We start from the raw sequence: 13,519 nt of genomic DNA, 5'->3' as shown, positions 1-13,519 counted from the left end.
ATTAAAAATGAGAAGAGGGAGAGCAAGAGAGCAGGAGTCGTTGTTGTTGTTAGTATAGTTCAATCAGGGGTAATGATTTATTTTAGAGCATAATATTTTATTTGTGTTAAGTACATATTTCTGGCAGAACTTGGTTTTTGTGTGTGCGCGTGTGCTGTATCTGATGTCTGTATCCCAGTTTCCCTTCCTGCTACGGAACAAATGAAAAAAGCTGTGGAGGGCATCTTGACACCCTGGTTTCACTCTGATGTTGTATTGCAGGTATGGCCTCGCATGTGCAAGTTTTCTCTCCTCACACCCTTCAGTCAAGTGCCTTCTGTAGCGTGAAGAAACTGAAAGTGGAGCCGAGTTCGAACTGGGATATGACTGGGTACGGCACACACAGCAAAGTCTACAGCCAGAGCAAGAACGTGCAGTCCTCCCAAGCAGCCGCCGCAGCAGCCGTCAACGCCTCCCTCCAGATCCCCAACCCCAGCATCCCGTACGAACAGACCATCATCTTCCCAGCAAGCACGGGGCACATCGTGGTGACATCCGCCAACAGCACCTCTGGTGTGGTTGCAGTGTCTGGGCAAACACTGGGCGGGCCACACAACCTGATGCGTCGCAGCACTGTGAGCCTTCTGGACACCTACCAAAAATGTGGACTTAAGCGCAAGAGTGAGGAGATCGAGAACACGAGCAGCGTGCAGATCATTGAAGAGCATCCGCCAATGATTCAGAACAATGCCAGTGGGGCCACTGTAGCCACTGCCACCACCTCCACGGCCACCTCCAAAAACAGTGGCTCCAACAGCGAAGGGGATTACCAGCTGGTGCAACATGAGGTGCTCTGTTCCATGACCAACACGTATGAAGTGTTAGAGTTTCTTGGCCGTGGAACCTTCGGACAAGTAGTCAAATGCTGGAAACGTGGCACTAATGAGATTGTGGCTATCAAGATCCTAAAAAACCATCCTTCCTATGCCCGGCAAGGCCAGATTGAAGTGAGCATCCTGGCTCGGCTGAGCACAGAAAGTGCGGATGACTACAACTTTGTCCGTGCATACGAGTGCTTCCAGCACAAGAATCACACGTGCTTGGTGTTTGAAATGTTGGAGCAGAACCTCTATGATTTCCTAAAACAAAACAAATTCAGTCCCTTGCCCCTTAAGTACATTCGACCAATTCTCCAGCAGGTAGCAACTGCCCTAATGAAGCTGAAAAGCCTGGGACTGATTCATGCTGATCTCAAACCAGAGAACATCATGTTGGTAGACCCATCCCGACAGCCATATAGGGTCAAGGTCATAGACTTCGGTTCAGCTAGCCATGTGTCTAAAGCTGTGTGTTCTACCTACCTTCAATCCAGATATTACAGGTAAGAGACTGGGCTTATGGCATATTACTGGGATAAATGTTTTACCTATGGGAATTTTCCTACATTCCTGTAAATAAGTGAGAGTCATCCCTTAATCCTAAACTGGGATGGCTCTTTGAATGGCTGTTGGTGATAGAAAAAATTGTATTTTTACCTCTTGGAGTTTACTTGCATTGAAAACCATTGTAAATAACCATAAACTGTTGTAAAAACAGAGTTTGCCTGTTACAATTTAGAAACCCTTTCAATTCTGTCCATATTTAATTCTGTCTGGGACCACTTCCAGAAAAGGTGATACATCTAGAGAGTTCACATTTCCTTTCCAGGTCAATGCAAGTAGGTTCTTGGTTTCAGAAAAGCCTTAACCTAAACAATCCATATTTCAGCTGTGCCTTCCAGTTTTTATTCATATATGAAACCAGAGGCTTTACAAGAATAAGGTTGGCCTGCAGGAAGACTCTGTGGATGCAGAAGATGCATTGTCTAAGAGTAGTTTTCACATAGGCTATGGAGCTTGCTAGAGTCAATGAGAGTATTCCGGTTGGCTCCTGTTGGCTCTGCTCCAGGTGAACGGGCAACTTGGCCGGGCTGGAAACACCTTTCTCCGTGTGGGAAGTTGGCAGTAGGAATGAATGAATATTGTCAGTTATTTAGTGTTGGACTGAGGACCTGCCGTGAACTGTCTATTCCCACTCAGAGTGCTTTAATTACAGGTGTGTGATGTGCGAGGATGGAGTTCTAACCTCCACGTAGGTGTGCACAAAGCCAAATGTGTGAACCAGGTATTTCCCTCTTCAGTCTGTTGAACAGTTTCAGCAAAGCAGCCTATTCTTATAACATCCCTGGATGGGCATCCTCTCCCTCTGTCTTGACTCCAAGACACACAGTTGCTCTGTAGATGCTCTCCTCAGATGCTCTCTTTGGTACCAGTGAGCTTGATTCAACAACCCAAGAACCAAGAAAAGCAATTCCACTGCTACCTCAGGGGTGGGGGAAATAGCAGGGGCAGGGGGGAAGGGAATTTGTTTTTAGATGACAGCTGAATTTAGGAATGTACAGGTCATGTTTTTGTTGTTGTAATACTGTGAAATAGGGGTGAAGAGGGAAAATGTGATTCTTCTTGATGACTGATTTAATGAAAATCAGTCCTGGCAGCATCCACAGCTCATCAGATGGGTTACAGAAAAGCAGGGTAGCTGCTCTGTTTGTAAATAGGAAAGAAATCTGGCTTATATGTGGGGAGGACTGGGGACAAAAAAAACAACACGAGTTGTTAACAGGCCATTTTCCTACTTCATAAATATCACAGTGGCAAAGAATACCTGAGCTCTGAGCTTGGGAAGAGTTAATTTCCACAGGAACAGGAACTTTGACAGTGTAGCACTGCAGCAGCTGATTTTTATCTGCTTGTCCTTTGCTCTGAAGGAGGCCAGAAAAAAATCCCCAACCCGAGTTTATACCTCAGAAGAGGCTTATTAAATGAAATATTCTACCTGATGACAGTCCCATCCTCCAGGAGAGACATGTTTCTGTAGTAAATATGCAAAAGCTTTTAGGGTTGCAATTACCTGGCAGACTAGAAGAAAAAAAAGGAGATAATGCAGGCATTTTGTTGTTGAGTTATCTGCGATTCTGCATTAGCAGCCTGGTTCCCTAGCTGAAAGACAGAAGGGGCAGCCAAAATGAAATATGTGACAGAAAGCAGAAATGAAAGAGAAAAATGGTTCATTCTCAGCGACAAACAAGGAACATTTCTGTGGCAGTCTCTGGGGAGGAAAAGGCTTGATAAAATTTGCTTTTTATATTTTAAATGTTATTCCTGCCCAGTCTGAGTTTGCAGTTTGTTAGATAATAAGTTCTGTCTGTCTAATTCCTGCCTTGTTTTCCATGCCTGAATTGATGGGAGGAGGGGGAAAGGGGCAGCAGCTCACCAGGAAAAGAAGAAAAAAAAGAGAGAAAAAGAAAAATCTCGTTGGGTTGAATTACATCAGCAGGGGGGTGCTGATGAAGCTAAATTCAAGTCATGAGGAAAATTTATATTCTTCTTCATTTTCTGATGGGGAAAAATACAGCACAGAGTAAAGACCCATTCCACTCCAAAGAGAAGGAACTTTCATGCTAGAGGAAACATAGGGCTTTATAAAGATTTCATGTGTCTTCCATTTAATTTACACTTGTTTTGCTTGCTGGAGTATAAAAGACAAGGGGATGACTTCAAGAAATGGCACATTTAAGCTGAACGTGAAGGAAAAGCTTCCTCAGAGTAAAACCTCTCAGACTCTAAGCAGGCGTGCCAAAGAAGTGACAGAAGCCCTGCACCCCATGCATTTAAGGAAAGACGAGGCAGAGCCCTGGGGAATATAATGAAGAGGTCGGCTCTCAGCTGGAGATTTTTTATCACAGGCTTTTGGGAGCAAATTCCCAGATTGTCCCCATATTTTATTAACAACTTGCCTTTTTTTTAATTTTTTTTTGGTTGTTGTTTAACACTACGCTCAAGAATGTGATGGCCAAATCCTTTCAAATGAGGAACATTGTGTGGGACCCTGGCCATTCTCAGAGCAATGTAAGGCCTTTCTTCTTGTTTTAAACGATAGCCCTATTTTCTTCTCCTGGAGGTGGAAGACAGAAGTGTCTTTAGACAAACTCAGTGCTCTTTCTTGACACGAATCCACATAGCCATGTGCCATGGCTGCCACGTGTAATGTGCTCTGAAGACAAAACGGATCCCTCAGCACAGTTTTTTGTGTAAGGAACAGTGGGCAAACTTGGTACTGAGCTGCAGGGGCCTCTCCGGGCACCCCAACATCTGCAACATTTCTGTCCCACCAGGGATATTTCTGTCAGGCTCAGGCAGTGCTCTCCGGAGGGATCGCGACAGTGTTGAGGTGGTGGGGTGGGACAGAAGGTTTTAAAAATGATCATCAGAATGTCTTCAGTCGAACAAAATTTAGCTCCCATCCCTGTCAGAGGACAAAGCCTCCTCCAGGCTGGGTCTGCTGCCATAATTGATACTCTATAGATTCTTCTCCCTCACTCCTGTAGAGGGGCTCGAGAGAGGCAGGACATGCCAGGCTAAGGTGGGCCTTGCAGGAACCTCTCCTTGCAACCAAGAGGCCCCATCTGGGAGGGCAGCACTGTCACATCCCCAACGCTTGCCCATGCCTCTGGCAAAGGGGATGAGCACCAGCCAGAGCCTGGTGGGGTGGGGGGACAGGCACATGTTGCGCCCTGCCACTGGCTCCGCACCGAAACGACAAAGAATGTCACAGCCATTGTGAGAGCTTAAAGCTCCCAGTCCTGAGTCCTTTACTAAAGGGGAATGACGCCAGAGCAGACTAGGGACCGGGGTAGAGTCCTCTTGCCCACCCAGCCCCACGGTGGCACATGGTCACCTGCATCAGCCCCGGTGGCTGCGCAGCTCTGGAGCTTCTCGCCAGTGCTGGTGGGCTGGTCAGGGACTCTTCCACCCCATCACAGTTTTGTTGGCTGCCCCTTGTGCTGCTGCTGCACCCAAGTGAGTGATGTTTTCAGTACTGTGTTGGTGAGAGTTGTCATCTAAAAGGGGGAGTGCTGTGAAAGGGATCGCTCTCCTTCCTCCCACCCATCATCAGCTTGTGGTGCAAAACCCACTGATGTGCAAAGCGTTTCTCGTGTAGCATCCTTAGCCTGTGCGTGTAGAACCTGGCTGGTGGCCATCCAGGCATTCCCCTTTGCTTGGGCCAATGGTCCCAGCCTTCCCCCCAGTCACCACAGTCCTTTGTCTTGTCACTTATCACTAGCTGAGTCAGCCTGGGTCTGATCAGTGACTCTTCATGGAGTGATGTGGTAACACAGCCATGGTCTGGAGGTGCCTGTGTGAGGAACCGAAGCTGCAGGTGGAGGGCTGTTCTGCCCAGCTCACAGTGAAGGAGCAGGGCTGGCACTTACAGCCAGACGTGCTTAGGCTAGAAATGAAAGCCGGTTCACAGAACAACCGATCAAAAAGCTGTGACAGCCGCTGCGTCACAAGGTATCTTCATGGGATTTTATTTTTTCCTTTTTTATGCTGCAGTTTGAAGGGGAGATCATTGAGGTAGGCTTTGTGATCTCCGTTCTGCAAGAGGTCAGAGAGATCCCTTCTGGGTTGCCAATCCATGTATGAACAGCTTCCCAGGAAAACACACATCCTGAGACACGCAGGACTCAGGCTGCCACAGGTGCTCGCTCCATGAGAGCCCACACTCACAAACCCAGGGGGAAGAAGGGGTGCTACCCTCTGGGAGAGGGGGTGTTTGGGGTGGTGGGTAGAGCTGCAGTCCTCCCTTGCTGGAGCCAGAGCGTTCCCTAGCATGGCATGGCAGCGCTGGGATGCTCAGAGCAGAAGAGCTTCTCTTGGGGACACTACCACTATGCTCTCTTGCCCTCTTGGCTTTTCTTTGCTGCTCAGCTCAAACAGCTGCTGTGTTGCACCCCAGTGATAACAGCATTTCACTAATTAATGGCGTAATCACTTTATGAGATTTAAGTATTTTAGAATTTTCAAAATATTGGAGATATAAAGTAATGGCTGTCAGCCCTAAACTTTTAACCGATAAATGTAGTTCCTTGTTTTCAAAAGGCTTTAGTATGTGGCATGTCTGGTCATGGGTTGAGATGTCTGCTTTGTAGGTAAGTGGCCTTTAATGAAATGTTCAGATAACAGAGAATGAAGCTGAGTATCAGTCTGAAAAGGTGTTTATCAGTCTAGTTTCAGGCTCCACAAGAAAATATGCAGGCATAAAGGCCTATGCACATGTTGTCTGCTGCCCAGAGTGCTAATTGGAGTAAATAGTGAGGCTGTGGGCAGTTGTGTTTTTAACTGGGGTCCTGAGGGACGCAGGTGGTTAAACTGGATCTCTCATCTGTCTTGCCACACGTGGATGTCGTGCCATCGCAGGTATCAGTGCTCTAGCCGTGCTGACAGGGAGCCAAAGCATCACAACCTCTTCCCAATTGTATGACTCAGAGCGTGCGTCATTCTGGCCAAAACTGCCCTTTAAATGAGGCAGTAGTAATGGCAGCAGGGATAGGCTGTGCTTATTAGTTTACTCAGTGAATTGACATCTGTTATGTCCTTGTATAACAGTGCACTTACATTTCAAAAACTTCCGCCATTCCGGATTTGCAAAAACATCTCTATCTCAGACTTGACTGCTTTTGCAGCCCTGGGAGTCTCGTTCTTCTGCCAGGCTGTTCCAGTCCTACCTGCAACATTCACTGCTTTACTGACTCTGCCTCTCCGAGGTAAAGAGCAGGTTAGTAGATGGTTTGAGGAGGAATGTTTCTTCTGGGGACTGGAGTGAAACAACCAAGTTCATTGCTGAAGTCTAAGCTGGGGTTTCATTTAGTGATGATCAGGCCTGATGGGACTGCAGGCTTGCAAAAGAAGCAATACATTGTAGAACACTTTGTGGAGGAAAGCAGACTTCAGGCTGTACTATTTTAAGCAGTTTTTCATTTCTCTCCCAAGGATGTTTGGAGTTCGGATGTTTTTTTTTTTTCAGAACCAAAATTCAGCAGACTTTTTTTTTTGGGGGGGCAAAACCAACATCAGGATTAATTGAATCTCGGTTTCATTGTACGTAGACCACCAAGTTTTGGAAGGAACAGACATTCAGCTGAAACGTTTTGGCTTTGTCCCATCTCTGTGATAATCAGTCCAGGTTGGTTTTTTGTTTTACAAAACAAAAGGAAAGATAGTTCTTCGCCAGGTTCCTTTGTGCATATGTCACCCCAGAGCAGGGATAGTAACCAGCATTATGCCCATAGTGCATCCAACAGAAGATACACACTGTATATTCCAAAATAGCTCCTTTTCTGGAGTCTAATTTATAAGAGAAAAGCCAATATTTCAGCCTAAACAGTCTCCTCAGACCAGAGTCTCCCTAAGGTTTTCTCTGGTGAAACCTTCTTACCATTTCCCTTGGTGTTTTTCCCTTCTGCCCCCTCTCCCCTGTATGAAAACAGCTCCTATACAGCAAAGATGTAGGACTGAAAATAAATATTCCTTCTGCAGATCTCAGTTTTGTCTTGGTGGCTGGAAAAGGAGTAACCCGTGTGTCCGCAGTCAGGGCTTAATCCATTAGGGATGTTGTAGATCAGAGACAAGTCCGTGAAAGGCAGCCAGAGGCAGGTACCAGAGTTGGGAGCACTGGTTTTGTATTGGGTCATGCTGCCCCACAGGGGAGGGCCTCTGGTCCTCACCAGTCAGCTGGAGTTGCAAAACCTTTGCCATAGTCCAATGAAGTCAAACACCACAGGGAACTGATTGGCAAAGCCCCACTAAGCAAAGATTTTTTTCAAAAAAAGAAAAGATTTGACTGTTACACTCACCATTAATTGTTGGAACAACCAGAGACCCTAAGAGCACCCTGAAATCTGGGCTTTGGGCCACCTGTTGACCCTGTTGTTCCTGCATTGCTTTTCTCTTATCACTGATAGAGATACTTGCATGAGAAAGTTTTATTTCTTAGGAGTTCCTAATTTCCACGGTTTCTCTTCCCTGCCTGAAGTTCTAATTTCCCCTTAGCTGTGGAAAGGGGCTAGAATTGCCAGTGCAACCAGTGCAGGCAGCAGGATAGTGGCCTCAGGTGAGGCGATGAGCACTGGGAGCAGGTGAATGGCTGAAGATCCCTCTTTTAGGAGAGTGGCAGTTGTGCAAAAGAGTGAGCAAAACACGGGAAAGAGAAGGTAAATGCATGTTTGCTTCTTAAAAAAAGAGCATTTTCCCAAGGCTGCCACAGGTTTCAAGTGTGTCAGCGATCCCCATGGAGGGAAGGGCAGCCCTCTGGGTGCAGGCAGCCCTGTTCACCCTCAGCGCAGGGGCAGAGCTGTGATGGCAGCACTGCTGACTAGGGCTCAGTGGTTGACCACCAGCTCTGACACAGGTGCCCTGTCCATACTGGGGCAGCTCAGCTCACCCTCCTTCTCCACATCAGCTCTGAAGAGACATGATTTTGGAGAACAGGGCTCCTCTTCCCCTCCATCCCCTCCACTCCGTAACATTCCCATGTAAGCACGCATTCCCTCTGTGGGCATTCACACCTCCTGGTGCCACGCAGTCCCAGGCCTTGGGCTGAGCTCCCCAAAAGCAACACTCTCTGGTTTGGAAACAAACACTCTTCAAATGCAGCTGAGCTCGAGTTCCTGTGTGCTTTCGAGAGGGCTTGCAGAGAGGAAGCAGCAAGCAAATACACTCCATTACCTGTCCATGTACTGCTACATGAGGTCATCTGGGTACTCCTGACATAAATATCCATCAACCTTTATTTTTTTTAATCTGTCCCCTCACTACAAGAAAGACATTGAGATGCTGGAGAGAGTTCAGAGAAGGGCAGTGAAGCTGGTGAGGGGTCTGGAGCACAAGTCTGATGAGGAGCAGCTGACAGAACTGGGCTGTTTAGCCTGGAGAAAAAGAGGCTGAGGGGAGACCTTATCGCTGTCTACAACTACCTGAACGCAGGCTGTAGCATGAAGGGTGTTGGTCTCTTCTCCCAAGTAGCAAGTGATAGGATGAGAGCAAATGGCCTCAAGTTGTGCCAGGGGAGGTTTAGATTGGATATTAGCAAAGACTTCCTTACAGAAAGGGTTGTCAGACATTGGAACAGGCTGCCCAGGGAAGTGGTTGAGTCACCATCCCTGGAGGTGTTTATATGATGTGTAGATGAGGTTCTTAGGGATGTGGTTTAGAGGTGGACTTGAAAGTGCTGGGTTAGGGTTGGACTCAATTATCTGAAAGGTCTTTTCCAACCAAAACTATTATATGGTTCTATGATTCTTATCTACGCTTGCTGCCAGAGTCATTTTGGTAATGCCGGGAGCATCAGTGAGAGGCTCAGAAGTCCCAGTCTCACTACTTGCAGGTTGGCCACAGGTGGTTTTGTATTTAGGGTTTTTTTGGCTTTTTTTTTTTTTCTCTTGCTACCATCTCTCATACATGATCACAAAAACAAGCCTGTCACAGGATTTCCTGCTGTCTAGTTTTCTTCTCTCAAGCTTTATAAGCACAGCAAGTCCCTTTAAGGCTGCAGCCTGGTGAAATGATGTGAAAAATCAAGGTCACTCTCATATTTACTGTACCAGGGCAAGTTTGAAACAGCTACAAATTACTAGCTTGTTTTACTTAAAAAGAGCTATTTACCTAAGAGAATTCAGAATCCTCCTATTGCAGCTATTGGCTGTAGTGCTTCAGACTCCATCTCTGTAGCACGTAAAAAACATAGTGTCTTTTGGTGAAGATACCTTTGCTCAGACCAGGGGCTAGGAAATAACCTATCTCAGTACGGTGGCAAGTAGTTGCTTCTGCAGCCGCTTGTGTGAGTGGCAGTGCAATTAGCGGGGCTAGAACAAGGGCCATTTACAATCGGAGTCAGCTCTTTGCATGTATACGAAAGACAAAGTTTGGTCTCTGCTCCTCATTGCTTACTTCTGTGGTTTTGTGTTTGCTCTCCTTTCTCTCCTCCCACTCAAGTTGCTTCCTCGCCAGGCGCAAAGGAAACGGAGCAGAGGAAAGTGTGCTCTTCTTTTCAGCTCCAGTGACTGAGCACCAGCAGCATCAGCAGCAGCTTGTAGGAACAAGCAGTGTAGTGACCCACAGACGTTACTCCAGCAAGAGGTTGTCAGTGAAGGAGAAGGCACTGCAGACGCACACTGAGGTGTGATTTTCCATGTCCCTCTCCGCTTATTGGAACACTTGTTTGGGTCAGGGCGGTAGCTGGCTAATGGCAGCGGTAGCTGCCGAGAAGCAGAGTGAGGTGAGGGGCTGTTGGCGTGAGATCAGTGCACCAAGTGTGAAAATAAGAAGAATTACAAGTAGTGAGATTCATCATCCGCGCTTCTGAATATGAAAAAGCAGCATTAGCAACACAGTTTGCACAGGATTTCATGGATGCTTTACTCAAGTACCACGTATTTAAATCCTATCAGGTTTTTGCCTCCCCCTGTACATTTGCTCAGTGCAGGCAAGGGATTTACGTGTAACATGGAGGCAGCTTACTGTGTACGTCTGTGCATTCATTAGGTTCACAGGTTTTAGGCCCAAGCACAGTGCGACTGAAAAGCTGTATTACCCTGAAGAGCATTTTCTGATTGGAAGGTGTTTCTGCTCTGCTGCTTATTGGCAATGAGGGTAGGAAAGTGACTGACGTGGGTTTATAAATGAATGAGTCATTACCAGAAGAGAGAAATTACCTGAAGATGCTACGATTAGTATGGGGTTATACATTCCACAGCTTCAGACCCCTCAATGCTGTGATTTCAGTCCCCAAAGTTTCTGTCTTAACTTCTCAAGCCACTTGCTGTACTGATGCTTCAAATTAGCCTAAGCTAATATAAAGGCACCTAATACTCAGGTGGGGGCTCAGTAGCTGCCTCCTTCTCCTGGTCATGCTGGGGAAAAAGGAGTGACTCCCAAGCAGTTGAGAGTAGTTATCTTCCTTGAAAACCACTAATCCTGTGGCCTGACTTAAGCTGAGTTAGAGCCACAGCTGTCACCTGTTTAAGGAGGAAAGTCAATGAAATGTCCTTTGCCTCTTAGGCCAGGTCATAACAATGGTTATTCTGTGGTGCCTTACAAAGGGGGGGAAAAAAAGTCAGAAGAGAGGCATGTGTGTATATACTGTGAATTTTTTTTTCTTCTAAGAGGAATAAATAAAAGGGAAGTGACTAATAACTGGAGAGGAGAAATCCTTTTACAGGAGATGGTTACCTGGAAGTCACTCTTCTCCATATAAGGAAATATGTGGGAGGAAAGAAGATGAGATTTCCCTCTTCCCATTATCTGGAGACTTCAAAACCAGAGATAGCCGGTTCCTAAACAGGATAGTGTGCTTCTGCTGCAATGGGTTGGAAAGTAAACCGTGAGTCCCTGGGTGGCAACTTGACTTATGTCTTCTACTTATTGAAGGACAGAAGTCATTGCAGCCCTTGTTTTACTTGCAAAGACACAAGTGATTTTGTGCTGACAGGTTTTGCCTTTATTTTGCTGTGACTGTATGGAATTGGTTCTTGAGTGCATGTTCAGTTTCTGTCCCTGTTTATGCTGGTTTGCATGAGCCGGGGAGTAGCAGACTTCTTCCTACCTGCTACCAAACCTACAGTCAGTCTCCAAAGTCTCCCACTTAGGCGTGGAGACAGGGTAGATGTGTGGGATTTGGCCTGAGTCTGACTCAAGTGACTCAGAATCAAAAATTCTCTGTCTCCAAGAGTTAACTGTTTCTCTTTTTGCCAACCGCTGCCGTTCTTACTTGATCTGAAGTAGAAATTCCCAAGCTTGAGAGTAGGACCCCAGGGCCTGATGAGACATGCAAAGTGCTGAAGGTTTTGTAGCATCATCACTGAACTTATGCCTTTGTAGAAGGCTTGGGAGAGTTTTCAGGTAACTCTGGTGACTTAGGAAGCTCACCACCTGAACCCTTTAGAGGAGAAGAAGAATCATCTGTTCCAGCAGCTGATGCTTGTGCTCATGTGCAGAGAGGCAAAAAAGTTACCAGCTTTCAGTTAACTTGACAAGAAGAGGAGCAGTACTGTAATGAGTTGTGGTTTAACTGCAGATGGTACAATTAGATCATTTGTGGTGATACTGCTGAGCAACACCACCATGTTTGCTCCCCATTCTCTCCAGCCTAGCTGGAGTGATCTGTCGCCATTTACTTTCTGCTGCTCTCCTCAGATGCCGGGTTTTCTGAAGCGGGGCTTGTGTTTACAGCACCTAACACACAGAGATTCTGTGGCTGAGGCCCTTAAACAAAGGGGTAATAGAGAGCATAATGGTACACGTGACCATGAGGGCCAGCACGCATGTTAATGTGACAGCTGGCGTACAGAAGAAAAGCTGATGGCCTTTTTCAGATGCACCATGGTAAGAATTCGTGTTTCAACTAGTTGCTTCCATGCAGAGCTGTGCACTCAGAAGAAAGCTCAGGGTGGTGGGGTGGGAGGAGTATCTGATGGCTTAAAAAAAGTTTCAGTTTATTTTGTCCCATATTGTTTTACTTACCAGTAGGAGTCTGCAAACAGAGGATATCAGCCAAGAGGAAAATTGAGTATTTTTTTGCACCTCACAACAATATTAAAAGGGACAGATGAAATCTTAAAGGTAAACAGGCTCAGTTGAGGCTAGCTGAATTTGCTGGTTATTATGCTAAAAAGTTAAAGATGAAATATTGCCAGTTGATATCAGCAGGTAAAAGGGAGTGATGATGATGGCCTATATCAAAAATAGAAGCTTACCTAAGTGATCTCATCCCTGTAGTTGTCAAAAATACAGCTCTTGCCATTGTTAGCCACTTAAATTAGTGGACTGATTCTAGTGAGTTGCATGAGGGTTGTGGAGTCTCCTTCTCTGGAGACATTCAAAACCCTCCTGGACACATTCCTGTGTAACCTCACCTAGGTGTTCCTGCTCTGGCAGGGGGATTGGACCAGATGATCTTTCGAGGTCCCTTCCAGTCCCTGACATTCTGTGATTCTGTGATGATCACAAGCAAAAGCAGAAGACAGCCGTGGTGTTGTTTCTGAAAAGGCTTTTCTGGAGGCTCATTTGATAACCTACGTCCTCTTGGCAGGTGCATGAGGGGCCAGGGAAGGGAAAGGTTAGCATGGTCTGGATTTTACTTAGCAATGCCAATATGTCTACAGAGATGTGGCAGCTCCAAACGTGTTCCTTTGTGAGGTCAGAATACAGCTTGATGTGGAAGATATATAATGAGCTAGAGAAAGAAAGGCATGTTAACTGGGTTGGAAGATAACATTCTGTCTTTTGAATGGATTCTTGTTATTGTGACCAATGTTACTTTCAGGAAAAAAAAAAAAAAAAAGTTGAAATTATTCTTTTTTTCTCTATTGTTTAGCTCTTGTTCTTGGCTTTGTTATGGCCACAAAGAGATGATAAAAATGGATTGGCACAAAGTTAGGTTTCCTGTATCGTTTAGATGTTTTCAGCCCTTAGCACTTTGATAGGGTCTGTTCTTCATTTTGAAAATAGCAGTAAAAGAATAGAGAACATAAGAAAACACAATTCTTTCTCTTTCTTTTTTTTTTTTTTTAATGAAATTGTCAGTGCTAGTCTGAACTTTGCTGCTGATCTGTATGAAGTCTCTGAACTGTGCGGTTGGAAGATGGTAGATACAAAAGAGAGAT

The 13,519-nt window shown here is 45.9% G+C and overlaps 1 protein-coding gene across 1 annotated transcript in view; it reads left to right on the top strand.

The window, feature by feature from the left end:
• Positions 1–263: 263 nt before the first annotated feature.
• The window catches only part of HIPK2 (homeodomain interacting protein kinase 2), a gene marked incomplete at its 5' end in the record, with an annotated part of 91,468 nt that continues 78,212 nt past the window's right edge, over positions 264–13,519 (top strand). Inside the window, one exon of the mRNA XM_080363810.1 lies at positions 264–1,360. Coding sequence (XP_080219936.1) covers positions 264–1,360 — 1,097 coding nt within the window. The remainder of the gene's footprint in view (positions 1,361–13,519) is intronic.

Source organism: Nesoenas mayeri (genome assembly GCF_963082525.1).
Source record: "Nesoenas mayeri genome assembly, chromosome: 1".
NCBI classification, from domain to species: Eukaryota; Metazoa; Chordata; class Aves; order Columbiformes; family Columbidae; genus Nesoenas; species Nesoenas mayeri.
Note: the sequence above shows the minus strand (reverse complement) of the source record. Positions and strands in the feature narration are given on the sequence as shown.